The sequence below is a fragment of the Pan troglodytes genome, chromosome 4 (assembly GCF_028858775.2).
Source record: "Pan troglodytes isolate AG18354 chromosome 4, NHGRI_mPanTro3-v2.0_pri, whole genome shotgun sequence".
Taxonomy (NCBI): Eukaryota; Metazoa; Chordata; class Mammalia; order Primates; family Hominidae; genus Pan; species Pan troglodytes.
Genome location: NC_072402.2, coordinates 1,039,530 through 1,067,289, shown reverse-complemented (window position 1 = coordinate 1,067,289; position 27,760 = coordinate 1,039,530). Strand labels below are relative to the sequence as shown.

Below are 27,760 nucleotides of genomic sequence, written 5' to 3'. Positions count from 1 at the left end.
TATATATATATATATATATATATATATAAAATATTGCTGTGAACATTATTGCTTCCACCCAAAATTCCTATGTTGAGCCCTAACTCTCCATGTGACTGTATTGGAGATAGAGCCCCTACCCTCATAGGTGATTAAGGTAATAAGGCTGGAGCCCTAATCCTATAGAACTGGTGCCCTATAAAAAGAGAAGCAACATCAGAGCTCTCTCTCTCCACCATGTGAGGATGCAGCAACAAGGCAGCCATCTGTAAGGCAGGAAGAGAGGCCTCACCAGAAACCAAATCAGCCAGAACCTTGATCCTGGACTTCCCAGCCTCCAGAACAGTGTGAAATAAATTTCTGTTGTTTAAGCTATCCAGTCTATGGTAGTTTGTTATGGCAGCCCAAGCAGAGTAAGACAAATACTATCCCAAAAATTCAACAATTTAGATGAAATAGAGGAATTCCTAGAAAGGCACAATCTATCAAAACTCAAGAAAAAACAGATAATCTGGATAGCTCTATATCTATTCCAACAACATCAAAAAACCCAGGCCTAAATGGTTTCACTGGTATATCTACCAATGTAAAGAAATAATACCAATTCTCTCTTGGCAAAAAATATCAAAGAAAAAATTTAAAATTGTCGACTTATTTACGAATTCAGCATTACTCTGATGCCACACCAAAGGCATTGCACGAAAAGAAAACTAAAGACCAGCATCCCACATGAACATAGACACAAAAATCCTCACTTAAATATAGGTATTGGCAAATAGAATCCACCAATATATAAAAAGGATGATACATCACAACTAAGTGGGATTTATCCAAGGAATTCAGGGCAGCTTCAACATCCAAACACCAATCATTGTAATTCACTATAATAATAAACTAAAAAGAAAATGCACATCATCATCTCAATCTTTCAGAAAAGCATTTGACAAAATCCAAATCCATTCATAATAATTTTTCCAAAAAAACCTCTCATCAAACTAGGAACAGAAGGAAACTTAATTAACGTGATAAAGAACATCTACAAAAGCCTATAGCTAACATCACAGCTAATGGTGAAAGACTAAATGCTTCCCCCCAAGACCATGAACAAGGCAAAGCTGTGGTGTACCCCCATTCCCACTAAAATTATTTGTGTACTAGCCAGGGCAATAAGTCAGTAAAATAAGTAAAAGTCTCAAAACTGGGAAATAAATAAAAGTCATAAAACTGGGAAATAAAAATAAAAGAAAACTCTATCTGTTCGTAGACATGATTGTACATGTAGAAAATTCCACAAAGGCTGAGTGAAGTGGCTCACACCTATAATCCCAGCACTTTGGGAGGCCAAGGCGGGAGAATCACTTGAGCCCAGGAGTTTGAGACCAGCCTGGGCAATGTAGCAAGACCCTATCTCTACAAAACATACTTTAAAAAAAAATTAGCCAGTGTGGTGGCACACACCTGTAGTCCCAGCTACTGAGGAGTCTGAGGCTGGAGGATCACTTGAGCCCAGGACATTGAGGTTGCGGTGACAGTGAGCTGTGTTTGTACCACTGCACTCCAGCCTGAGTGACAGAATAAGACCCTGTCTCTTAAAAAGAGAGAGAGAGAATTCTGAAAATTTTACTAAAACCAATTACCTATAACTAATTACTGAGACCAGCAAGGTCACACAGTAAAAGGATAATAACATACAAAAATCAATTGTGTTTCTAGATACTAGCAATGAACAACTGGAATTCAGATTTTTAAAAACTAGTATCATTTACAATAGCACCCCAATAAAAATAAAATAGGTATTTCAAGAGACCTAATATATGTGTAACTGAACCCCTAATGAATAGGAGGGGAAAGGAGGTAAGAGAAAATGTAAGAAACAGCAGAAATTTTTTCCAAATGTAATGAGAATTGTAAACCTACAGACCCAAGAAGCTCAGTGAGCTCCAAGCACAAGAAACAGGAAAATTACACCAAGGCATATCATAATCAAATTGCTCATAACCAGTAATAAGTAGAATAATATTTATTTTTGTATTTTTTGTAGAGATGGGGTTTCATCATGTTGCCCAGTCTGGCCTTGAACTCCTGGGTTCAAGAATTCGCCCACCTTGGCCTCCCAGAGTGCTGGGATTACAGGCATGAGCCACGTACCTGGCCTAGAATAATATTAAAAGCCAGAGAAAATAGGCACTGGGTACAAAGGATCAAAAATAAGATGACAGCAGATTCCTCATCAGAAACAAGAAGGTAGTGGAGCAACATCTTTAAAGCTGAAAGAAAAAACCCTGAAACCTAGAATTCTACATCTTATGAAAACATCATTCACAAGTGAAGGTGAAATAAAGAGCTTTCAGATGCACAAAAACTGAAAGAAATCATCACTAGCTGACCCACACTATAAGAAATATTACAGGCCAAAGGAAAATGGTACCAGATTGTAGTATGGGTCTACAACATGGCACAAAAAGCGCAAGAACTGACTACTAGAGGGTGAAATATGCATAATTTGTTCTTATTGCTTAGATATCTTTAAAAGATAAGTGACTAAGCAATAACAACAGTGTGTTGTGGGGTTCACAACAAACGTGGACATCAAGTATATGGCGGCTACACAGACCTGGGAGGGGAGACATGCGTTCGCAAAGTGGGGTGACAGTACTCAGAAGCTGTGCCAGCTACCTGTTTGTTGCCTGTAGGCTCCAGACTCTCCATCCTGCCTGATCTGCATTAATAAGCCGCAGTCTTTCAGCATTTCTTCCTATAGAGGGCATGATGTTGCACTGGCCTGAATACGGCCCTAGAGGAGCCCAGCAGGAAGAAGGAGCCTCTCCTGGTTCCAGTGCTTCCCATTTTTTCGTGTTCCTGCTCACCACTGCCATAGACAGGGCAACTCAGCAAACTTCTCTGCCCTCCAGGGGACGGAACCTACACCTCCTCCAATGAGGCCCGAGCCCCAGCTTTGGGAAGGGAGCCCCCTTCCAAGCGCGCTCCTTAGGGGCCTCCCGCAGCCCCGGAGCACCATCCAGAATTCTCCTCTCCCCTCCATAGCTGCACCACTGTTGCTATCTATACTTCCTAACATTAAAGTTTCTCAATTCAAATTAAAAAAAATAAATTAAAAATATAAAACGCCAACACAGTGAGACCTCATCTCTACAGAAAATAATTTTTAAAAATTAGCCAAGCATGGTGGCGCATGTCTGTAGTCTCAGCTACTCAGGAGACTAAGGCAGGAGTATCGCTTGAGCCTGGGAGGTCAAGGCTGCAGTGAGCCAAGATCACACCACTGCACTCCAGCCTGGGTGACAGAACAAGACCCTGTATGTATGTGTGTGTATATACATACACATAAAGAAAAACAGAGAGAGAGCTGATTTTTTAAAATCCACGTTTTAGACATACACATTAAAACACATATGAAATAAATGGCATGTTAGGGATTTGCTTCTCTATAAAGTGGGGAGGACAGTGGAGTCTAAGTGGGCTGGGGTTGGCAGGCTGGACTTTAAATGAAACTGGATCAGCCAATATTGATAGCTGATTACCTATGCTAGCTGATGAAAAAATTGAGCTCTTTGTATAATTTTCTCTATTTTTGTAAAATATTTGAAAAGTGCCATAATAAAATGTTTGGCTTTAAAAAAAACATTAAAAAGAAAGAAACTGTGGCATAAGAATAGAGATACTAATTGATTATGACCAATGACCAGTTGATTTTCCACAAGGGCACCAAGGCTGTTCAACAGGGAAAGAACAATCTCTTCAACAAATGGTGTTGAGATAACTGGCCAGCCTGAGAAGGTAGCAAGCAAGGTAGCAAGCAAGGCCTTGTCTCTAAGAGGAAAAAAAAAAAAAGCCACACACCAAAGAATGAGGTTGGATCCCTACCTCACACAATATGAAAAAAATTAACCTAAAATTGACTAAAGACTTTAATGTCAGAGCTAAAAATATAACACTCCGAAGAATACATAAGAATTCATCTTTAATGGCTTGATTGGATAATGACCTTAAATGTGGCAATGGATTCTTAGATTTGTCACAAAAAGCACGGGTAATAAGAGAAAAAAAATGGATAAATTGGACTTCATCAAAACTAAAAATTTTTATGTCACAAGACACTACCAAGAAAGTGAAGAGGCAACCCACAGAATGGCAATAAACATTTACAAATCATGTTATCTGATAAGGGTCTAGTATCCAGCATAGACAAAGAACTCTTACAATTCAACAACAAAAAGACAACCCAATTTTAAAATGGACAAAGGCTTTTTTTAAAAGATGGTTGACTAGAAGCATTTCAAGCACACCTCATCCACTTAGAAGAACCAAAATAATGTGTCGATGATCACACTTTGAATCTATTTTCCAAGAGACAACATGGGAGTTCAGCAGGAAAGTGACAGGAAACAGCAAAACTTAGGAAGAAGGAAAACGGGCAGGATGTGTGGCCAAGAGTGGCTGGGAACTGGGAGTGACTCCCCAGTATGAGAGGGTGAGGGTGGGTCTTCCCGCCGTCCACTTTCCCACTGGAGAATCATGCAGTCCCTGACACAGGAGACTAAATCTGCATCGGATTTAGGGAGACTGAGAAGGAAGTGCTCCAGGAGGGAACATGCCCTGGGTCTCATACCCTTTCTGAAATTTAAGCAGCTAGAGCAAGACACCATTCTCCATCCTAGTTCTTAGCAGACGGTGCATGTTCCTGGTACAAGCGGTGCCAGTCCGAGGCATTAGGGAAACTTGGACTTGGACTGCTGCTTGCGGAACTGAGGTGTGAGAGTGGACCAGGACTAAGAGGCAAGTGTAGCATGGGCTGCAGCTCCCAGCATTGGAAGCAGGCACCACCCCCAGGACTTGAGCAAGATGAGAGTTGCCATGGGGGCTTGGTCTTGAGCTGTGCAGGGTCTACAGCCTGGAGCTGAGTTGCGGGCCAGGCACAAACTGCCAAGGCTGATGGAACAGCTTTTGTCTCCAACAGCCAGGATGGGGGAGCAAGCCACATGGGGATTGGGGCATGAAAGGGATGCAGGTCTTCCATCCATGGCCAAGGCTCTGGCTGCTAGGACTGGCCCCACCCTCCCTGTGGCAGCTGCCCCTCATCCAGGCATTCTGCCATGGGCCCTGAAAATCACCCAGTGGCACCTGTCACAGTTGGTGCATGCACTCAGGGGGCTAGAGCAAGCTTGCCTGGTCCAGCTCTGCCCAGCATCCCCCTTCCCCAGCCTGCCCACAAGACAGAGTGTGGAATCCAGCAACCTGGAGGACCCACAATGCAGTCCACCACCTGGGACACTGAGCCCTTCTCCCAGGGGACACCCTGCCACTACCATCTCAGCTGGCACCTACCTGCAAGTACCAGCTGCTGGCCTGGAGGCTGGCCAGCACAGCCGATTGCAACCACTGCCAACACATGCACACAGAGCTTGGGACCCAAAAGTGCATCTCACCACCACTGCCACCACCATTGCCCACACCACTCTGGCTGCCCAAAAACTAGGAAGCCTGCTCACTCGCATGGTACACTGCTACTACAACTAGCTTCTGAGAAAGCCACCCAGAGGCCCAAGAATCAGCCTGCCTGGTACTGCCAACACAGGTGCCAGTGTGTGCCACCCTGGGGCACAAGGATAGACATGGTTAACCCACAGCTGCTACCACTGAAGCCTGAAGATGGGCCCACCCAGCATCCCAGTCCCCAGCACAACTTCACCACAGCCGCCACCAATAACTGCACCCTAACCAAGGAAGCCACAGATACCACTAACACTGCTAATAGCCAAATAAAACATACAGAGGCTTCACTGCTGCATGCCTCAGAAGTAAATCCAAAGGGCCCCCCTACCCAAACAACATCCCAGTCACATCTCCAGTAAAAGGTGCCCCCCAACAACAAAAGTAAACCCCAAAATAAGAAAAAGCAACTATTACACCAGATGTGCAGAAAGCAACATAAAGACAGAAGAAACATGAAAAAGCAGGGTAATATGACAATCCCAGAGAAACACAATTCTCCAGCAGTAGATAAATCTCAACCAAAAGAAATCCTCAAAATCCCAGATAAAGAATTCAAAATATTGATTTTAAAGAAGTTCAATGAGATGTGTGAGAAATCTGAAAATCAATACAAAGAACTCAGAAGATTAATTCAGAATATGAATGAGATATTTACCAAGGAGATAGATATATTTTTTTAAAAAAACCAGAAATACAAAATACATTTGAAAGCTCCAACAATAGACTAGACCAAGCAGAAGAAGGAATTTCAGAACTTAAAAGACAGGCTTTTTGAAACTATCCAATCAAACAAAAACAAAGCAAAAAGAATGAGAAAGAATGAGCAAAGCCTGTGAGATACCTGGGACTACATACAGCGACTGAATTTACAAGTTATTGGTCTTCCTGAGGATGAAGAGATATTGAGAGGCTTAGAAAACCTATTTATTGAAGTAATATATGAAAACCTGCCAAGTTTAGCAAGAGATCTAAGCATCCAGACACAGGAGGCTCAGCAATCCCCAGGAAAACATCGTGCAAAAAAGACACTACCACAGTGCACCATGAATCAGTCCAAAGTCAAAGTGAAAGAGCAAATTCTAAAATCAAGAGAAAAGCATCTAGTCACCTATAAAGGAAACCTCATCAGACTAAGAGTGGAGTTCTCAGCAAAAACCTTGCAGGCCAGAAGAGAATAAGGTGACATATTCAAACTGCTGCAAGAAAAAAACTTTCGGCCAACAATTTGATATCCAGCAAGATTAACCTTCATAAATGAAGGAGAAATAAAGTCTTTCCCAGAAAAGCCGATCTGAGGGAATTCATCACCACTAGTCCTACAAGAACTGCTCAAGGAAGCCCTAACTTGGAAGTGAAAAGACGACATTCACCATTATGGAAACACACAAAAGTATATATAAAACTCACTCATAAAGCAATCACAGACGAAGAGAAAGGAATCAAATGGCACTGCTACAGAATTCAGCCAAACCACAATGACAAACAGCCAGAGGAAAAGAAAGAAGCAAATAACTTATAAAACAACTAGGAAACAAATAACAATACAACAGGAACCAAACCTTACATACCAATATTAACCTTGAATGTAAACAGGTTAACAGTCTTGTTTTTTGTTTTGTTTTTTTGAGATGGGGTCTCACTCTGTCACCCAGGCTGGAGTGCACTGGTGCAATCTCGGTTCACTGCAACCTCCGCCTCACAGGTTCAAGTGACTCTCCTGCCCCAGCCTCCTGGGTAGCTAGAACTATAGCCCTGCACCACCACTCCTGGCTAATTTTTGTATTTTTAGTAGAGATGGGGTTTCACCATGTTGGCCAGGCTGATCTTGAACTCCTGACCTCAAGTGATCCACCTGCCTCTGCCTCCCAAAGTGCTGGGAATACAGGCGTAAGCTACCATGCCCAGGCAAATGTTCCACTTTAAAGACACTGATTGGCAGAATGGATTTTTAAAAGCATGATTCAACTATATGCTGCATACAAGAAACTCACTTTACCACTAAAGGCACACATAGGCTGGGCATTGTTTCTCAAGCCTGTAATCTCAGCACTTTGGGAGGTCAAGATGGGAGGATTGCTTGAGGCCAGGAGTTTGAGACCAGCCTAGGCAACATAGCGAGACCCTGTCTCTATTTTTTTAAAAAGACACATACAGATTGAAAGTAAAGGCGGGGGGTGGGGTGGGGAAATACATTCCACACAGACGGAAACCAAAAGCGAACAGCAGTAGCTATACTCATATCAGATAAAACAGACTTTACGCCAAAAACAGTAAAAAAAAAAAAAAAAAAAAAAGACAAAGGTCATTCATTATATAATGATAAAGGGATCAATTAAGCAAGAGGATAAAACAATTCTACATACATATGCATCCAACATTGGTGCACCCAGATTTATAAAACAAATATTCCTAGAACTAAAGAGAGAGAGAGCGAAATACAGTAATAGTGGGGACTTCAACACACTACTCATAGCATTAGACAGATCAGCTAAATGGAAAATCAGCAAAGAAACATGGGATTTCAACTGGACTTTAGGCCTCCACAGATATTTACATTATAGAATATTCTCCCCAACAACTGCAGAAGATACATTCTTTTCATCAGCACATGGGACATTCTCCAAGACAGACCATATATTATGCCACAAAACAAGTCTTGGCCAGGTGCAGTGGCTCACACCTGTAATCCCAGCACTTTGGGAGGCCGAGGCGGGTGGATCATGAGGTCAAGTTCGAGACCAGCCTGGCCAACATGGTGAAACACCATCTCTACTAAAAATACAAAAATTAGCTGGGCATGGTGGTGCACACCCGTAGTCCCAGCTACTCAGGAGGCTGAGACAGGAGAATCACTTGAACCCAGGAGGTGGAGGTTGTGGTGAGCCGAGATCCTGCCACTGCACTCCAGCCTGGGCGACAGAGTGAGACTCTGCCTTAAAAAAAAAAAAAAAAAAAAGTCTTAACAGATTTTTCTTTCTTCTTTTTTTCCTCTTCTTCCTCCTGCTTCTCCTCCTCTTCCTCTCAACAAATGTTTAAAAATTAAAATTATATTAAGTATCTTCTCAAACCACAGTGGAATAAAATCATAAATAAATACCAAGAGCAACTCTGGAAACTATACATACATGGAAATTAAACAATATGCTCCTGGGTCAACAAAGAGATTAAGATGGAAATTTAAAAATTGCTGAAACAAATGAAAATTAAACACGACATACTTTAAAAACCTATGGGATATAGCAAAAGCAGTGCTAAGAGGGAAGTTTATAGGGGTGATCCCCAACCTTTTTGGCATCATGTACTGGTTTTGTGGAAGACAATTTTTCCACCGACTGCAGATGTCAGTAGGGATGCTTTTGGGATGAAACTGTTCCACCTCAGATTATTAGGCATTAGATTATCATAAGGAACGTGCAACCTAGATCCTTCGCAAGCACAGTTCACAATAGGGTTTGTGCTCCTATGAGAATCTAATGCTGCTGCTGATCTGACAGGAGGAAGAGCTCAGGTGGTAATGCTCACCCGTCCACCACTCACTCCTGCTGTTTGGCCCGGTTCCTAGCAAGCCATGGATGGGTACCGGTCCGAGGCCTGGGGGTTGAGGACCCCTGGTTTACAGTATTAAATGTCTACATCAAAAAAGTAGAAAGATTACAAATTAACAATCTAATTATGTGCCTCAAAGAACTAGAAAAGCGAGAACAAACCGAACCAAAATTAGCAGAAGAAAGGAAATAACAAAGACCAGAGCAGTGCTAAACGAAATAGAGACTGCTAGACTAACAGAGAGAAGACCCAAATAAACAAAATCAGAAATGAAAAAGGAGACATTACAACTAATACCACAGAAATACAAAAGATCATCAGAGACTATTATGAACAACTATATGCTCACAGATTAGAAAACCTAGAGGAAATGGATAAATTCCTGGAAACATACAATCTCCCAAGACTGAACCAGGAATAAATAGAAAACCTGAACAGATAAGTAATGAAAAGTGAGATTTAATCAGTAATTAAAAACCTCCCCCAAAAGAAAAGCTCACAACCAGCCAGGCACAGTGGCTCACGCCTGTAATCCCAGCACTTTGGGAGGCCAAGGCGGGTGGATCACGTGGTCAAGAGATCAAGATCATCCTGGCCAACATGGTGAAAGCCTGTCTCTACTAAAAATACAAAAATTAGCTGGGCATGGTGGCACGCGCCTGTAGTCCCAGCTACTCGGGAGGCTGAGGCAGGAGAACGGCATGAACCCGGGAGGAGACGGAGCTTGCAGTGAGCCTAGATCACACCATTGCACTCCAGCCTGGGTGACAGACCGAGACTCTGTCTCAAAAAAAAAAAAAAAAAAAAAAAAAAAATGCTGAATTATACCAAACATGCAAAAAAAGAACTAAGACCAATCTTCCTGAAACTGTTCCAAAAAATTGAGTAGGAGAGAATGCTCCCTAACTCATTCTAGAAGGCCCATATCACCCAGATACCAAAATCAGACAAAGACACAACAGAAAAAGAAAACTACAGACCAATATCCCTGATGAACATAGACTCAAAAATCCTCTGCGGCGCACAGTGGCTCACACTGTAATCCCACTTTGGGAGGCCAAGGCAGGTGGATCACTTGAGGCCAGGAATTTGAGGCCAGCCTGCCCAACACGGCAAAATGCTGTCTCTACTAAAAACGCAAAAATTATCAGGGCATGGTGGTGTGCCCCTGTAAGCCTAGCTACTCGGGAGGCTGAGGCATAAGAATTGCTTGAACTTAGGAGGCAGAGGTTACAGTGAGCCAAGATGGTGCCACTGTACTCCAGCCTGGGTGACAGAGTGAGACCCTGTCTCAAAAAAAATCTTCAACAAAATATTAACTAACTGAATCCAACAGCCCATCAGAAAGATAATATACCACAATCAAGTAGGCTTTGTATCAGGGATACAAGGATGGTTCAACATATGCAAATTAATAAATGTAATACATCACATAAACAGAATCAAGGACAAAAACCATACGATCAACTCAATAGATGCAGAAAATGCCTTTAATAAATTTCAGATCCCTTAATGATAAAAATCCTCAAAAAACTAGGCACAGAAGGAACATACCACAAAATAATAAAGGCTATTTATTACAGACCCACAGCTAACATCATACTGAATGAGGAAAAGTTGAAAGCATTTCCCCTAAGAACTGGAACATGACAAGAATGCCCACTTTCACCACTCCTATTCAATATAATACTGAAAGTCCTATCCAGAGTGATCAGGCAGGAGAAAGTACATAAAAGGCATTCAGACTGGAAAAGAGGAAGTCAAATTATTCCTATCTGCCAATATGATTTTATATCTAAAAAAACCTAAAGATTCTACCAAAAAAAAAACTCTTAGATTTGATAAGTGAATTCAGTAAAGTTGTAGAATACAAAAGCAACATATAAAAATCAGTAGCATTTCTTTACACCAATAATGATCTAGCTGAGAAAGAAATCAAGAAGACAATCTCATTTACAATAACCATTAAAAAATACCTGAGAATAAAACTCTACAAGGAAAATTACAAAACACTGATGAAAGAAAATTGTAGATGACACAAACAGGAAAACATCCATGTTCATAGATCAGAAGAATTCACATTGTTAAAATGACCACACTGCCCAAGGCAATCTATAGATTCAGTGTAATCCCTATCAAAATACCAAAGTAATTTTTCACAGAATTAGAAAAAACAATCTCAGGCTGGGCATGGTGGCTCACACTTGTAATCCTAGCACTTTGGGAGGCCAAAGCAAGAAGATTGCTTGAGGCCAGGAGTTTGAGACCAGCCTGAGCAACACAGGGAGACCTCATCTCTACAAAAACATATTTTAATTTAAAATTAGTCAGGCATGGTGGCACACACCCATAGTCCAGTTACTCAGGAGGCAGAGGCCAGACAATCTCTTGGGCCCAGGAATTCGAGGTTGCAGTGAGCTATGCGCCAATGCACTCTAGCCTGGGTGACAAAGCAAGATCCCATCTCGAAGCAAAAAAGAGAGAAGAAGGAGGAGGAGAAGAAAAGAGAAAAAGAAAAATAATCCTAAAATTCATAAGGACCAAAAAAGAGAGAGGTGTGTGTGTCAGCGCAGGAAAAACTACCATTTATCAAACCATCAGATCTTATGAGAATTCACTCACTGTCATGAGAACAGCATGGAGGAAACTGCCCCCATAATCCAATCACTTCCCACCAGGTCTCTCCCTAAACACCTGAGGATTATAATTCAGGATGAGATTTGGGTGGGGACACAAAACCTAACCATATCACTACATGATTTCAAATTACACCACAGACTATAGTATGGGACTTAAACTAAAAGCCTTCTGCACAGCAAAAGAAATAATAAACAGAGTGACAAGGCAACCTGTTAAACGGGAGAAAATATTGGCAAACTCTTCATCCAACAGGGGAGTAGTAACCAGAATATACGATGAACTCAAACAATTGAACGACAACAACAAAAAAAACCAAAAAAAAAAAAAACCCAAGTGATCCCATTAAAAAGTAAGCAAAGGACATGAATAGACAGTTTTTAAAAGAAGAGATACAAATGGCCAACAGGTATATGAAAAAATACCCCACATCACTAATCATCAGAGAAATGCAAATTAAAACAACAATGAGATATCATCTTACCCCAGTCAGAATGGCTATTATTAAAAAGATGGCCAGGTGCAGTGGCTTATGCCTGTAATCCCAGAACTTTGGGAGGCCGAGGTGGGTGGATCACTTGAGGTCAGGGGTTGGAGACCAGCCTGACCAACATGGTGAAACTGCATCTCTACTAGAAATGCAAAAATTAGCTGGCATGGTGATGGGTGCCTCTGAGGCTGAGGCAGGAGAATTGCTTGAACCCAGGAGGCAGAGGTTGCAGTGAGCTGAGATTGCACCACTGCACTCCAGCCTGGGTGACAGAGGGAGACTCTGTCTCAAAAAAAAAAAAAAAAAAAAAAAAAAATCAGATGTTGGTGAGGATGCAGAGAAAAGGGAACTCATACACTATTGGCGGGAATGTAAACTAGTACAGCCTCTATGGAAAACAGCATGGAGATTTCTCAAAGAATCAAAAATAGAACTGCCACAGCCATCAAAAATGATGAGTTCATGTCCTTTGTAGGGACATGGATGAAACTGGAAACCATCATTCTCAGCAAACTATTGCAAGGACAAAAAACCAAACACCGCATGTTCTCACTCATAGGTGGGAACTGAACAATGAGAACACATGGACACAGGGAGGGGAACATCACACACCAGGGACTGTTGTAGGGGAGGGGGAGGGGGGAGGGACGGCATTAGGAGATACACCTAATGCTAAATGACGAGTTAATGGGTGCAGCACACCAGCATGGCACATGTATACATATGTAACAAACCTGCACGTTGTGCTCATGTACCCTAGAACTTAAAGTATAATAATAATAAAATAAAATAAAATAGAACTGCTATTTAATCCAGCAGTCCCACTACTAGGTCTATACCCAATGGAAAAGAAATCAATATATCAAAAAGACGCCTGCACTCATATGTTTATTGCAGCACTATTCACAATAGCAAAGAGATGGAATAAACCTAAGTTCCCATCAGTGAATTAATCAAAAGAAAATGTGGTATATATACACAATTGAATATTATTCAGCCATAAAAAAAGAATGAAATCATGTCTTTTGCAGCAACATGGATGGAACTGGAGGTCATTAAGTGAAACAAGCCAGGCACAGAAAGTCAAATGTCACGTGTTCTCACTCACAAGTAGGTGCTGAATTTGTATACACACGGACGTAGTGAGTGGAATGATGGACGACAGAGACCTGGAAGGGTGAGGGGGTGACAAGGGCCCGGCTGATGAGATTTTAGTTAAGGGGTACAATGTACATTATTTGGGTAATGGACGCCCTAAAAACTTTGACTTGATCACTATGCAATCTATGCATGTAACAAAATTACACATGAACCCCATAAATGTGTACAATTTAAAAAATGGGCAAAGGACTTGAGGAGACATTTCTCCAAAGAAGATACACAATGTTCAACACAGGAAAAAATGCTCAGCCCTGTAAATCATTAGGGAAATGCAAGTAAACAAAAATCCATAATTCAATACCATTTATACCACTAGGATGGCTTCTTGTTGCTGTTGCCGTTGTTGTTGAGACAGAGTCTCGCTCTGTTGCCATGGCTGGAGTGCAATGGCTCAATCTCGGCTCACTGCAACCTCCACCTCCCGGGTTCAAGAGATTCTCCTGCCTCAGCCTCCTGAGTAGCTGGGACTACAGGCGCGTGCCACCACGCCTGGCTAATTTTTGTATTTTTGGTAGAGATGCGGTTTCACCATATTGGTCAGGCTGGTCTTGAACTCCCGACCTCAAGTGATCCGCCTGCCTCAGCCTCCCAAAGTGCAGGGATTACAGGCGTGAACCATGCGCCGGGCCAGCTATCATTTTTTTTGATGGAACATAACAAGGGTCAGTGGGGCTATGGAGAAATTGGAACTGTTTCTGGTGCATTGCTGGTGAAAATGCAAAATGGTGCACCTGCTGTGGAAAAGTGTGGTGTTTCCTCAAAAAGTTAAACACAGAATCACTATATGATCCAGTAACTCCACTCCTAGGTACACACCTAACAGAAGTGAAAGCATTTGTTCTAACAGAAACCTGCATACAAATGCCCATCATAATTCACAGTAGCCAAAAAATGTAAACAACCTAAATGTCCATCAGCTGAGGGATCAGTAAACAGAATGTGGTATCTTCATAAGATGAAATATTATTCAGCCATGAAAAGGAAGGAAGCCCTGGCACGTGCTGCCACATGGATGGACCCTAAAAACGCTGTGATGCGTGAAAGAAGCTGGACACAGAAGGACACACACTGACTCCATTGCATGATATATCCTGAGTAGGCAAACTCAGAAAAGAAGGTTCGTGGCGGCCAGGACCTGGGAGCAGGGACTGGGGAGTGACTGCCTGGTGGGTGAGCACTGCCGGAAGCGGTGAAGATGTTTTGGAGCTAGAGAGAGGCGGTGGCTGCACAACTTCGTCAATGCACTAAATGCCCCTGAACTGTTCACTTTTAAATGGTGAGTTTGATGTTATGTGCATTTTGCCTCAAGGAGAAAATACAAAGAGGCCGGCTGCAGTGGCTCACGCCTGTAATCCCAGCACTTAGGGAGGCTGAGGCAGGGGAATCGCCTGAGGTCAGGAGTTCAAGACCAGCCTGGCCAACATGGCGAAACCCTGTCTCTACTAAAAATACAAAAATTAGCCAGGCGTGGTGGCCGGTGCCTGTAATCCCAGCTACTTGGGAGGCTAAGGCGGGAGAATCGCTTGAACCCAGGAGGTGGAGGTAGAAGTAAGCCAAGATCATGCCACTGCACTCCAGCCTGGGCAACAAGAGCTAGACTCCATCTCAAAAAAAGAAAAGAAAGAAAAAAAGAAACAAAAAACAAACACCATGTAACACATAGGACACAAATTTACAAATAAATGTAAGCAAAATATGTGGAATGTTAAGAAAGAAAGCAAATGGCAGATTGGAGCAGGGACAGATGCCGGTGGGTGGGTGGAGGTGGTGCGGGGGGTGGGACGGATGCTTCGGAAGGGTCCAGCCCTCCCCCCGAGGTGCTGTGGGATGCCCAGCCTCCTCTCCATCATGGTCACGTGTCTGGCCCAGTGCACTTCTCCCAGAAACCAGGTTGGGCACTTGGTGGCTGGAGGCCAGCCTGCAAGGACATCCCACCAGAACTGCAAGGCCTTTCGACTCAAACAGGAAACTCCCAAGCCGCACCCAAGCCTGGCCCCAGTCTGGTTGGGAGAACAGGCCAGAGACGGTTCCCAGCACCCCAAGGCGGGCCGGGCATACAGCAAACCCACTCGACCACCCCTTGAGGTCAAGGAAGGTAAAGGGGATAGGGTGACCTACACCAGCCCCAGAAGACCCTGAGCCCCAGCACCACCAGCCTGACCAACCCTCGTCCCCAAATGAGTGCAGAGCCACAGAGCAAGAGCGGGTCGGGGGGTGGCGGGACAGCTGGGAAGATGAAGGGGGGCAGGGGATGTTGTCAGAGGTGGGGCTAGTGCAGATCCTTCTTGTCCCCAAAATCCCAAACTCCCTTCCGAGTAGCCGGAATTGAGATGGAAGCCTCGTTGCCCTCCTCAGCCTCACACACCAGTGACTACTCGCCCTGCAACGCCTGGGCAAAGCCACGTTCTCCCGGGTGTCTCCAGCTCAGTGCTGTGGAATGGCTCTAAAATCAAGGGTTCTGGTAAAAATCACCAGAAGCAGATAAATATTCCCTGTGGGCGGTGTGGGGAGGGGCCCAGAGGAAATCCAAGGAGCTGGCCTGCCTGCCCCCTCCCCACAGCCAGTGCCCCCTGAATAACCAGTTTCGGGTTTTTCGTTTTTTGTTTTTGTTTTTGTTTTTTTGAGACGGAGTTTCACTCTTGTTGCCCAGGCTGGAGTGCAATGGTGCGACTTTGGCTCACCACAACCTCCACCTCCCAGGTTCAAGCAATTCTCCTGCCTCAGCCTCCCCAGTAGCTGGGATTACAGGCATAGGCCACCATACCCGGCTAATTTTTGTATTTTTTTTAGTAAAGACAGGGTTTCTCCATGTTGGTCAGGCTGGTCTCGAACTCCCGACCTCAGGTGATCCACCCGCCTCACCCTCCCAAGGTGCTGGGATTATAGCTGTGAGCCACCACACCTGGCCCAGTTTCAGGTTTTGCTTGTGCCTCAGTTCTTTTTTTTTTTTTTTTAATTTTTTTATATAAATGAATTTTTTTTATTAAAAAAAAAATTCCAAGTGGAAGCACCTTTGGCTATAACTCATCGCATTGAAACAGCTAGGTGGCTGGGCGTGGTGGCTCATGTCTGTAATCCCAGCACTTTGGGAGGCCGAGGCAGGGAGAGCATGACGTCAGGAGTTCGAGACCAGCCTGGCCAACATTTAGTAGAGACAGTGAAACCCTGTCTCTACCAAAAATACAAAAATTAGCCAAGTGTGGTGGCACACACCTGTAGTCCCAGCTATTTGGGAGGCTGAGGCAGGAGAATTGCTTGAACCTGGGAGGCAGAGGTTGCAGTGAGCCAAGAAGGCGCCATTGCCTTCCAGCCTGGGTGACAGAACAAGACTCTTGTCTCGAAAGAAAAGGAAAGAAAGAAAGAAAGAGAGAGAGAGAGAGAAAGAAAGAGAGAGAAAGAAAGAAAGGAAGGAAGGAAGGAAGGAAGAGCGAGCTAGGCAAGGTGTTTCAGGGCCGCCAAGTCTTTCCTACCCGAGTCATCAGCCCCTAGCAGATCGGCCTGTTCATTCCTGCCTGTCTGTGAGCCGACTCTCCTCAAGGAGCTCCGTTGTCTCCTTCAATGCCTGATCACCCCAGACCACATGGTGCTTTCCCGCTTCTGTGTCGTATTAACCACTTAACACCGGTCAGGGCCACCCAGTGGCATCTCTCCAACTGCATTGCAAATGACGACGGCTGGAACCACAGCTGCCTCCCCCTCCCCCGGCGTCTCAGCACCCAGCACGGGTGAACGAGGTGGGAAGACCCTGTTAAGCAACAAGCCATCTCCCTCTGATCACAAGGCCTGCTCCCGGGAACACCAGGCCACATGAAGGAGGGGGCCTCACAGTTGCAGGAAATAAATAATTTGGCACAAGGATCAAGATAAAGTAGTTTGAGAAACAGTTGCTGATAATACTTTAGAGAAAAGCCTCGTGGAGTTCAGGTGGTCACCTGAGCATATCTGAACTTCCTGGCCCTACTGGCAGAGATGCGAGGGGGTGGCAGGGAAGTGTGTCTCAGTTCTTGCCATACCTAGCCTAAATACAGGAGGATGGATGCTATTACAATAGGTTGTTGCGTTTTACAAAATACTCATGAACTCACCTCAACAGATGGAGCCTCCTTTGGACTGGACCAAACTCCCCACAGAAATGCCCCTGTGAAGCAAGACTCGGCTGTCCCCGGCCTCCTGACGGCAGCGTTCTTCTCTGCCTGGGACACAGGTCGAAGCTGCCTCATAGGTAATTGGGGGACAGGGGAGGACCCTACCCACTGCAGCCAGGGGCTCAGCCGGGGACCACAGGTGGGGCCTCGACAGACTCCTGGGTGCTGCTCACAGGCAGGTCCCACACGGGACAGAGGGGTCGGCCAGGGCCATCTGTGGGCCTCCCAACCCCACCAGGCTGTGAGCTGACAGCATTTCTCTGAGAAATCTGAATTTTTCTAAGAACCTTTCTCCTGTGGTAAAACTCGTATCTGTTCATTTTAGAGAATACAGATAAGTAAGAAAACAAAAATAAAAGCCGTTCCCCAGGCGGTGGCGACCACGCCGTCGAAGCGGGTCCCCAGGCGGTGGCGTCCGCCGGGTCAGCATCCTACGTTCTCCAGTTCTTGTTACTCGTGGCTTTTCAGCGACTCTGGGGCGGCATCGAGCCCCGGCTTTGCGCGGGATGGGTATGACACACTCGGCCCGAGTCCAAACGCCACCAGTCACTTGCTCTGAGAGGCTGGATGAGCGACCTACCTTGATGTCCTCGTTCGTAAAATGGGTGACAGTTGCCAGGCCAGGGCGGCTGTGAGGCCCCGTGGGGGTGGCGTTTGGAGAATGCGCGCACACGCCCACCCTTCTGCAAGACCCCCGCAGACGAGAGCCTGTGCGAGCGCACAGGTCCAGGGAGGAAGCCCGTCCCTGCCTGCCCTTGACATCCCGGAGGCCACAGCCGGACAGGCCCGTGGGACAGGCCCGTGGGACAGGCCCGTGGGACGCTTCTGCACAAGGTCTCTGACCTCCGGCCTCCCAGAAGAGGTCAGAGGGTGGCCCCTGCCTGTCACGCGCCCATGGCGACCCCTCCCCAGAAGGGTCCCAGCATCGACTCCAGGCTCCACATCGCTCTCTCAGGGCATCCGGTCTGGGAATTCTGGCCGCTCAAAATAAGACTTCAGTGAAAACACTTCTGGTGCTACTGAAACCAAGCCTGAACATGGGCCTTTCCCAGGGGTGAGGCCCCCCGGACCTGGCGCCCTCGGCCCGACAGCGGGGCCCCGCTCCGCCGCCCGCACCCGCCCAGCCCCAGGGAGCGCGGCCCGCACGGAACGCCCGGGGAGTGAGGGCTCAGAACACTCTCGAGGGGACGCTGAGGACCACGAACCGTGGACGCGCCGCGGCTTCCCTCCGAGGTCCGAGTTTTAAGTGAGACCAGCCAGCCGCACCCCAGAGTGTCCGCCCCGTCCCGGGGCCGCCGAGCCTGGCGACGCGAGGATGCGGCGTGAGGAGGGTCCCGACGTCGGCGCCCGTCCCTCAGCCCCACACCCGGGAGCGCATCCCGTCTCCACTGCGGGCGGCACGCGGCGGGGGCCTGCGGGGGCGCCCAGGACACTTACCCAGGGCCTGCGGGGCGCGGAGGCTCAGGCGCACCCGCGGGGCAGCGCGCCCTGGCCAGGAGCTGTGGCGGCGGGTGCCGGCGCTCGCATCCCGGGAACCCGCGGCGGCTCCAGGGACTGCCCCACCCCGGCACGCGAGCCGCCCGCCCCGCCCCGCCCCGCAGCACCCAGGGCCGGGAGGCGGCAGAGGGCGCCCGCGGGTCCGGCTGTCTCGGGTCCGGCTGCCCCAGCTGCCCTGGCGAACCCGAGACGCCATCCGGTTCCCCTGGGGTCCGCCCTGCGCCCTTCGCGTCCCAGTGATCCCCCGGAGTCTCCGTGCCCCGAGGCGGGGGTCGCGCGCTGAGCCCCTCCAGGCCCTGCGTTCCCCCTGGGGTCTGTGTGCGCCCAGGGTCCCCCGGTTCTCCCTGCGCCCCCGTCCCCTCCCCAGCGCTCGCGGCCGGCTGTGCTGAGCTGCTGGCCCTAGAGCCGGGCGGTGTAGACCCGAACAGGTAAAGTGAAGAGAGCTTTTCCCCCCTCGCCTGCCCCATGAGGTCGTTTCGAAAATGTAAAAGGAGTCATGGTTTTTGGCGAATTATAGAGAATATTAAGATACTTTTGGATCCTGAGCTTCCCAGGAAGCGGACGCGCGCCAGGCACGGCAGGGTCGTCCGTGCGACGTTCTTCGTCCTGGGCATTTCAGGGTCCCACGCGGCAGGTGCGCGGCCCTGGGTGCCCCTGCCCCGCCCACCCCGCCGGTCGGCACCCGGGACCGCGCGGCCGAGAGCAGGGTCCTGCCTGCAGGTCCTTAGGGCTCACCCCGCGCCCTCTGCGCGCCCGCCGGCCCCTCCGACCTCGGGCTGCGCCTTCTCCTTCCCCCTCCCGGTGGTCCTTGGCCCCCTCTAGTCCTCCGTCCGGGCGCGCAGGCCCTGGCTGAATTCCGTGTACCCTCAGGGGATCCCTGGGGACACCCTCAGCCTGGCCTCGCACCCTGACGTCTCCACAGACCCTGGCCGGCTTCCACCCGTTCTCGCCCTCGCTGGGGCCGGCCATGGAGTCGGTGGTCCCCGGAGTCCGCTCCTCAGCATCCGCCGTCCTCATCCCAGCCGGGGGAACCGCGCCCTCTTCATCCCGCAAGGTCGGTTTTCAGCAACGCGGCCGAGGCTGTCACTGGCGCCCCCAGGTTCTCAGTCAAACCCCGTCTCCCTGACGCCCCCAACCCGCCCCGCGCCTCCTGCTGTTCTCTGAATAAGGCGTGCGGGCCTTGGGGCCATTGCACTCGCTGTCTGCTGTCGGCTCAGGAAAAGTCTCTTTTCCAGACACAGCTCCCAAGGTGGGGTGGGCGCAGCTGAGAAGCCCACCCTGCCCCCAAGTGGCCACCGCCCCTCCCCGGGTGTAGCTCCTGCAGGGCAGCCCGGAATTGCTGAGTTCTGCCGCTCTGTCCCCAGGGGTCACCAAGTCTGCTCTGCTCACCTCTGGTTCCTGTCGAATAGCAGAGGCTCAAAAATGCGTGAGTAAATGGGCTTTTTTGGGACAGAGTCTTGCTCTGTCACCCAGGCCTGAGAGCAGTGGTGCGATCTCAGTTCACTGCAGCCTCTGCCTCTAGGGCTCAAGTGATTCTCGTGCCTCAGCCTCCCAAGTAGCTGGGATTACAGTCGCGCGCCACCACACCTGGCTAATTTTTTTTTTTTTTTAAGTAGATAGTGGTTTTGCCATCTTGGCCAGGCTGGTCTCGAACTCCTGACCTCAGGTGATCCACCCACCTCGGCTTGCCAAAAGTGTTGGGATTACAGGCATGAGCCACTATGCCACTGAGACAGCCAGGAGCCCTGGGTGCACACATTTATTTTTTGATATGGAACAATGTGCAACTATATTGCTGTACTTTTAAAAATCATTAGTTGTATCTTGATCCAATTTTTGTAAAGTGAATTATGCACAGAAAATGTGTAGCTGGATAACTCTGAGGTAACAGGTGAACTTTAATTTCTTTTTACTTTTTGAAAAGTCTGCAATTCCTGTAAATTTTTGTAAGAAGCACATAGTACCTTTGTGATCTGTTAAAATAAGAACCTGTGGGTAGAATGTGATGGTGGTGAGCCGCAGTCCCCCTGCATGGGAAGACAGCACCCCCATGTCTCAGGGCAAGCACAGGTTCCCTTCCACCTACCCTGTCCCACCAGAACCAACTGGAATGAGATACTTTGTTACTCTATTTCCTGGGTACAGAAGGAAACTGCTCCTCCTTCCTTCCCACTGCCCTTGACCAGCACAGGCCATCCACGCCCACCTGTCCCCTGTGCTTGTCCCCAAAGTCTCAGGTCTCTGCAGGACCTGGGGCAGCCAGTGGGACTGTGCAGAAAAAGGATGACCCTGCCGTGGGAGCCATTGCCCCTAAAGTCTCAGGGTTTAGCAGGCAGAGCCCCACGTGGAGTCCTGGAGTCTCTGGGCACCCCACCAGCACAATGGGGGATCCCTGAGCCACCTCCCGTTCAGGCGAGCTATTGGGCGTGCCTCCCTCCCCACCACGAAGGTCCAGATGCAGCTGACACCCCCAGTCACAGAGTCTCCTTTCTGCCTCTGCTGGGGACCCTGTTCAGGAGGTCTCCTCCCTCCAGTCCGGACTTGCTGTCCCCACTGTCATTGAACCCTCTGGCTCCCATCCACACTCCCAGCAGCTGGAGACACACCCCTTTCTCCTGGGCCACTGGTCCTCTCGGGACTCTGAACCAGAGGCACTAACACCTGGCAGGGATGGCAGCTGGGGCAGGACTGGAAGCCTCCGAGGACCCACCCCCAGCTCCGGGTACCCCCACACTGGAGTCTGGTGCGGTGGGTCCCCAGAGCCATATGAGCTGGACTTGGCCTCCAGTGGACGGCCACATGGCAGGTGCCCACGGCCGGCTGCAGCGCCAGGCCCCTCCCAAACAGGCCCAAGTTGGCTTCACAGAAGTGTGGGGGCAAAGCTGCTCTTCATGGGCCTCCAGGAGTGGTGACCGTGACTGCCCCCTCCTGTCCTCTCCTGGCCACACCTTTGCCTCCCACAGGCAGGCCAGGTCAGGAGCCCCCAGGGCCCTGACCTCAGAGGCAGACAGGGGTGTGCTGACCCCTCGGGGCCAGGCCAGGACCCCGCACAGGCGCCTGCGGCTCTCTGGCTCTCTGATGGTGGCTGGGTTTCCCGGGTTCCCCATGACTGCTGAGTCTCCAGCGTTGATGCCTCACAGGGAGCCGCTTGGGCAGCCCTGGTCACACCTGGGTTACCTCTCCCACACCAGTTTCTCCCTGGTCACGCCTGGGTTCCCTCTCCCACACCAGTTTCTCCTGTAGGACAGAGAAGGACCTGGGGAATTTTGTCTTTTGTTAAAAACCACAAGGGAGCTCCCTGCTGGGCACAGTCACGGTGGCGCCCATCAGAGCTCCTGCTTCCAGGGTGCATTCCATCATTCCAAGTTCACTGTGCTGGAGTCAGCTCTCTGCTTGCCGCAGGGTGAGGGGGGGAGGTGGAGGGTGAGGGGGGAGGTGAAGGATTGGGGGAGGTGCAGGGTTGGGGGGAGATGGAGGGTGGGGGGAGGTAAAGGATGGGGGGAGGTGCAGGGTTGGGGGGAGATGCAGGGTGGGGGGAGGTAAAAGATGGGGGGAGGTGCAGGGTAAGGGTGGGAGGTGCAGGGTGTGGGGGGGAGGTGGAGGGTGAGGGGGGAGATGAAGGGAGGGGGGAGGTGAAGGATTGGGGGAGGTGCAGGGTTGGGGGGAGATGGAGGGTGGGGGGAGGTGCAGGGTGAGGGCGGGAGGTGCAGGGGGAGGGGGAGGTGCAGGGTGGGGGGAGGTGGAGGGTGAGTGGGGGAGGTGGAGGGTGAGTGTGGGAGGTGGAGGGTGAGAGGGGAGGTGAAGGATGGGGGAGGTGCAGGGTTGGGGGGAGATGCAGGGTGGGGGGAGGTAAAAGATGGGGGGAGGTGCAGGGTAAGGGTGGGAGGTGCAGGGTGCGGAAGGGAGGTGAAGGGTGAGGGCAGGAGGTGGAGGGTGAGGGGGGAGGTGGAGGGGGGAGGTGGAGGCTGGGGGGGAGGTGAGGGGGAAGGTGGAGGGGGGAGGTGGGAGGTGAGGGGGAGTGGAGGGGGGGAGGTGCAGGATGAGGGGGAGGGGAGGGAGGAGGTGCAGGGTGAGGGGGGAGGTAAAAGATGGGGGGAGGTGCAGGGTAAGGGTGGGAGGTGCAGGGTGCGGGAGGGAGGTGGAGGGTGAGGGCGGGAGGTGGAGGATGAGGGGGGAGGTGTAGGGGGGAGGTGAGGGGGGAGGTGGAGGGGGGAGGTGGAAGGTGGGGGGGAGGTGAGGGGGAGTGGAGGGGGGAGGTGCAGGGTGAGGGGGAGAGGGAGGGAGGAGGTGCAGGGCAAGAGAGGTGCAGGGTGAGGGGGGAGGTAAAGGATGGGGGGAGGTGCCAGGTGAGGAGGGAGGTGAAGGATGTGGGGAGGTGCTGGGTTGGGGGGAGATGCAGGGTTGGGAGTAGGTGGAGGGTGAAGGGGGGAGGTACAGGATGGGGGGAGGTGCAGGGTGAGGGGCAGGTGCAAGGTGAGAGGGGAGTTGAAGGGTTGTTGGGGGAGGTGCAGGGTTGTGGCGGGGAGGTGTAGGGTGGCTGTGGGGGGAGGTGCAGGGTTGTCAGGGGAGGTGTAGGGTTGTGGGGGGAGATCAGGGTAGGGAGGGTGGGGAGGCATGGGCCAGGGGCCCCAGGTGAGGGTGGACGGCGTGCACCTGCACCTCCATGTCTGCACTGATGACTGAGGACCCAGAGCGGGGGAGGGAGGGGCCCCCAGAGATGGCTGTGCCCCCATGTCCTGCTGTCTTGGGTCTTGGGACCAGGGGTCAAGTGACGCTGAGGGTCCCTGGTGGGTGGTCGTGGCCGCTGGCCTGGCCTGGCCTCCGCGACCCAGCCTCACCATGCTGGGCCTGCGCCAGGCACCTGGTCAGCTGTCCACCCCCTCCACCCCCAAACCCAGGCTCTGAAGGGTCACAGGGCACAGCCTGCCTGACAAGGGAGAGCTGAAAGGGCGAAGGCCCGTCTCTCTGTGGTCTTCTCTCTGCGGCTATGAATCCCATGGCTGTGTCGGGCAGGTCCTCCCGGTCAGTCAGCAGCTCCCGAGAGCTCCATGGTGCAGCCGCACTGCCCCCACGTGGCCCAGGCTGTGTGCAGCTGCCTGGCCCTTGGGGCCTCAGAGTGCAGTGAGGTTTGGCTCAGGGGCTTCCCTCACCCAGGAAGGCGTGGGTGGCCTCCCTGCAGGCGCCTGAGGATGGGGTCTGTGCTGGCAGTGTGGCTGGGCAGGGGGCACGGCAGCCCTGCTTCCCTGCGGGTTGGCACCCCCTCCACAGGGAATCCGCCACAACTCGTGAGCTCACTGCCCTCCAGAGACCCCCAGTTTTGTATCAGTGACTCCGGCCAGGAGAGCAGGGGAGTCCCCCCTCCACACCTCCAGCTTCGAGAGGCTCCTCACCGCCTCCCTCCCTTGACTCCTGGTGGCTGGGAGCTCCCCGGGGAAATGTCCCTCCCAGCAGCCACAGCCCACCAGCCCAACAGGCTCTCTGCATCCAGGGGTTCCTTTGCCAGCAGGCCAGCCTGACATGCGTTTGTCCAGCACTCCACCCCTGCTGGTCCTCCAAGCGTGCGGTGCAGCCGTCCCACCGCCCTCCTCACCCTCTGCTGAAGAACTTCTGCTCCGGAATTTTCAGCGGCTTTTGTTCTTGTGCGTCTTCATGGAGGCCCCTCTCCAAGGCAGCCTCCCCGAGTCTCCAAGGCAGCCTCCCCGAGTCTCCAAGGCAGCCTCCCCGAGTCTGCAGCCTCCCCGAGCTGCCTGCAAACAGGAGCCCCCATGGCAGCCACGTGCAGAGTACCTGAGGGTACCTGCACCACACACCTGAGTGTACCTCACACCTGTGAACCTGCCACACCTGAGCAGACCACAGACCTGTGCATCTGTCCCACACACAAGTGAGATGCTGAGAAACACACTTTATCTCCATCAGAGGAACCTCTCATTGCTGTGAAAAGGAAGGAAGGAAAATCATCCACAATCTGACCTTTTCTCTGTGAAAGTCTCTGTCTCACCTGGCCTTCGCCTGCTTTCTAGGAGTATGGAGCTAACCGCCACACACAACATTCCTTCCCCGGCAGCTGATCCACAGGATGAGCACATCGGCCTCGGTATCAACTGTTGGCCGGTATCATCCATGGAGACATGTGCCTGGGGGCAGGTGTCTCACCAGGGCTGACAGCTCCTCCAGAGTAGCAGGCTTCCCTGACCCAGGTAGAAATCCAGAGGCCAGAGAAGCTGCAGGTGTGGGGTGGGGGTTGCCCACTGCACAGAGGACAGCACGGGCAAGGGCCTGGAGACGTGGCTGGGAGGGCTGCAGGGTGGCCGCAGCAGCTGCCCTCACCCCAAGCACAGAGACCTCACAGGCCTAAGGCTGAAGGAGGAGTGAGGGCAGCTCCCAGGGTGGGGTGGGTGCAGCTACTGGACACTGAGTCCAGGTGCCCATGAGGCGAGGGAGAAGTCGCTGGGCGCCTGGCCATGGAGGCCTGGGTGAGGAAGGCCTCATGGAATTGGGAGCTTGCGGCCTGGACAAGGAAGTTGACCTCATGGAGTGGAACTTGGGGTCATCTGCTGCAGAGTCATGGGGGTGTCAAGGTCTAGGGAGGCACCCGGCATGGATTGCTGGGGATCCTCAGAGACTGCCCGGGATCCCCATGACTGAGGTCATGAGGGAGCAGCCAGACCCCCACGCCCACATCCCTCCCCCTCCCATCCCCAGGGAGCCTGGAGTGCCTGCTCCAGAGGGATTCGTATCCAGAGGGCCCCAGGCCAAGTGCAGGTGGGCAGTGGGGGAGGTCTCATCTGGAGCACAGAAGCAGCCCCAGTCCCCACCCCCCACAGCACACCTGCCCAGCTTAAGAGACTGGGGGCTTTTTCCAGGAAACCATGCTCCCTGCCCCTCACCCCTCAACACACCGAGCAGGGGTTTGAACAGGTAGAAGATCCCAAGAGACCAAAACGAACAGAGAAAAGTCATGCACAACTGTGTGGAAGGAGCAGGCTTTCTGAGACCCGAGGCTGCGGCCCCAAAACCAGACGCATCACTGTGGAAGGGAAGCGTCTGGAGAATGAGGCTGGGGCTCGGGAGTGTCAACCCAGGAGGGCCGGCGCTGCACAGTGAGGCAGGGAGGCGGACCGGGCAGCGCTGGCAGTGGACCGAGGTGAGCAGGATGCGCTGGGTGGACACACGCTGCAGGCCACGTGCAGAGACTGCAGGGCACAGCATGGCTAAATCATTAATGATGGAAATGCACAACCTGCTATACCAAATTGGATTTCTTCATCCAAAAGGAGCAGTCTTATGAAATTTAACCTCCTGAACAGAGAGTGAGACAGTCCCTCTGGATTTTCACAAGCAGAGCTGTGCACGCTGGGCTGGACAATGTTCCAGAAGGTGCCCAGTACCCTGGGAGGTCCCAGGCAAGCCAGAACATCTGACACTGACTGTCTGGAGGACCAGGGCATGGGGCCTGGTTCTTGGACCTATTTGATTTGAAAAGCTGAAGGCAGACCACACGTCTAACATTCCCTTTATTGCTTACGTCACATATTCCAATGAATACAATAAACTCCTTTTTAAAAAAGTAAGGCACATGAAAAGCCTTTTGTGTAAGTTCCATGTTATTTTAAAATTCCTATTGGCTAATAAAAGCATTTGCACTATAGAACCAGAGACATCTAGAAAAGCACATGATAGATTTTTTTGCAAGCAGAATGCCTGAAACATTACATTTACCTCATGGCACAATGAGACAGTCACCAAATCCAATGTCTGCATTAGAACGATACAGCTACTATTACAGTTGCAAAACCATTAATCAGCTTATCCACATATGTACAGCTGGGTCCCCACGTGACAAAATCTAAAGGAAGAACAGCATCTAACTGCACCTGTGCTCCATTCCCTCACAGATAGGAACTGTGACATTTTGGCTCTTTCCATGTTGTGCTGCTCTTCACGAGAGGCCAGGGTCATACGATACTGAAGACCATGGACAGGTACTGTTCGTACGACACCTGAATCCAGCCGTCCTGATCCGTGTCGTAACGTCTGAATATATCCGTCAACCTCTGGGGAGAAAACAGGCATTTAAATCTCGATAGTAAATGGAAGGAGCAAGGTGCACTGGGACAAAGGCATGTAGGGACCCAATTTCAGAAGCACACACGTCTTCTGGGCTCCCTGATGGAGCCCAGCACAGGGAGGCGCAGGTGGGGCTGGAGCTGTTCACACGGACGGTGGGAGTGCGAAGAACGAAGAACACAGGGCTGCGGGGCTGGCTCTGGACATCCAGCCCTGGCTGAGCCCCTGACTGAGCCCCTGACCCCAGGCTCTGGTCTCCTGAGTCTCCTGGGGGCCTGGGCCCTTCCTTCTTCCCCTGAAGACCGTCCCGTGGAAGCCCTCCACCCTCCAGTGGCTCGCCTCTGCTGTGGGGGCCACCTGGGCCATGTGCAGCTCAGGACACAGCAGGGGATGCCCAGCCAGATGGGCTTGTGACATCACAAGGGCTTCAGGTTCCTCCAGCCCAGCCCACCCCTCCCTCTAACAGCCGAGGGTCCAGGCCAGGTCAGCGGCAGAGACAGGGTGACCACCTACACTCTTGAAACAGGGATGGTTAAGTAAGTGACACTTCAACCGTAAAATACCCTGAAGATTCAGGCCAGCATGGTGACTCTCGCCTGTGATCCCAGCACTTTGGGGGTCCAAGGCGTGAGGATCGCTTGAGCCTGAGGGTCCAGGCTGCAGTGAGCCCTGTTCGCACGACCACACTCTGGCCTGGGTGATAGAGCAAGGGTCTGTCTCA

The 27,760-nt window shown here is 50.5% G+C and overlaps 2 protein-coding genes across 8 annotated transcripts in view; both read right to left on the bottom strand.

Moving 5' to 3' along the window:
• AHRR (aryl hydrocarbon receptor repressor) overlaps positions 1-22,259 on the bottom strand; it is a 120,722-nt gene extending 98,463 nt beyond the window's left edge. Inside the window, exons 1-2 of one of the 4 annotated variants that reach the window (XM_063811030.1) lie at positions 20,359-22,259; positions 19,876-20,049 (exon numbers count right to left, since the gene is read on the bottom strand). In XM_063811030.1, the coding sequence (XP_063667100.1) occupies positions 19,876-19,973 (98 nt within the window). In that variant the 5' untranslated portion in view covers positions 19,974-20,049; positions 20,359-22,259. Of the gene's footprint in view, positions 1-18,909; positions 19,527-19,875; positions 20,050-20,358 lie in introns of those variants that run through there. The other 3 variants (XM_063811033.1, XM_063811029.1, XM_016952875.4) reach the window with 3 other exon arrangements.
• A 4,209-nt stretch (positions 22,260-26,468) lies between these two features.
• Positions 26,469-27,760, bottom strand: part of PDCD6 (programmed cell death 6) — a 41,430-nt gene continuing 40,138 nt past the window's right edge. For all 4 annotated transcript variants that reach the window (XM_527191.9, XM_024356513.3, XM_009448737.5 and 1 more), the window contains one exon: positions 26,469-27,026. In XM_527191.9, the coding sequence (XP_527191.4) occupies positions 26,928-27,026 (99 nt within the window). In that variant the 3' untranslated portion in view covers positions 26,469-26,927. The remainder of the gene's footprint in view (positions 27,027-27,760) is intronic.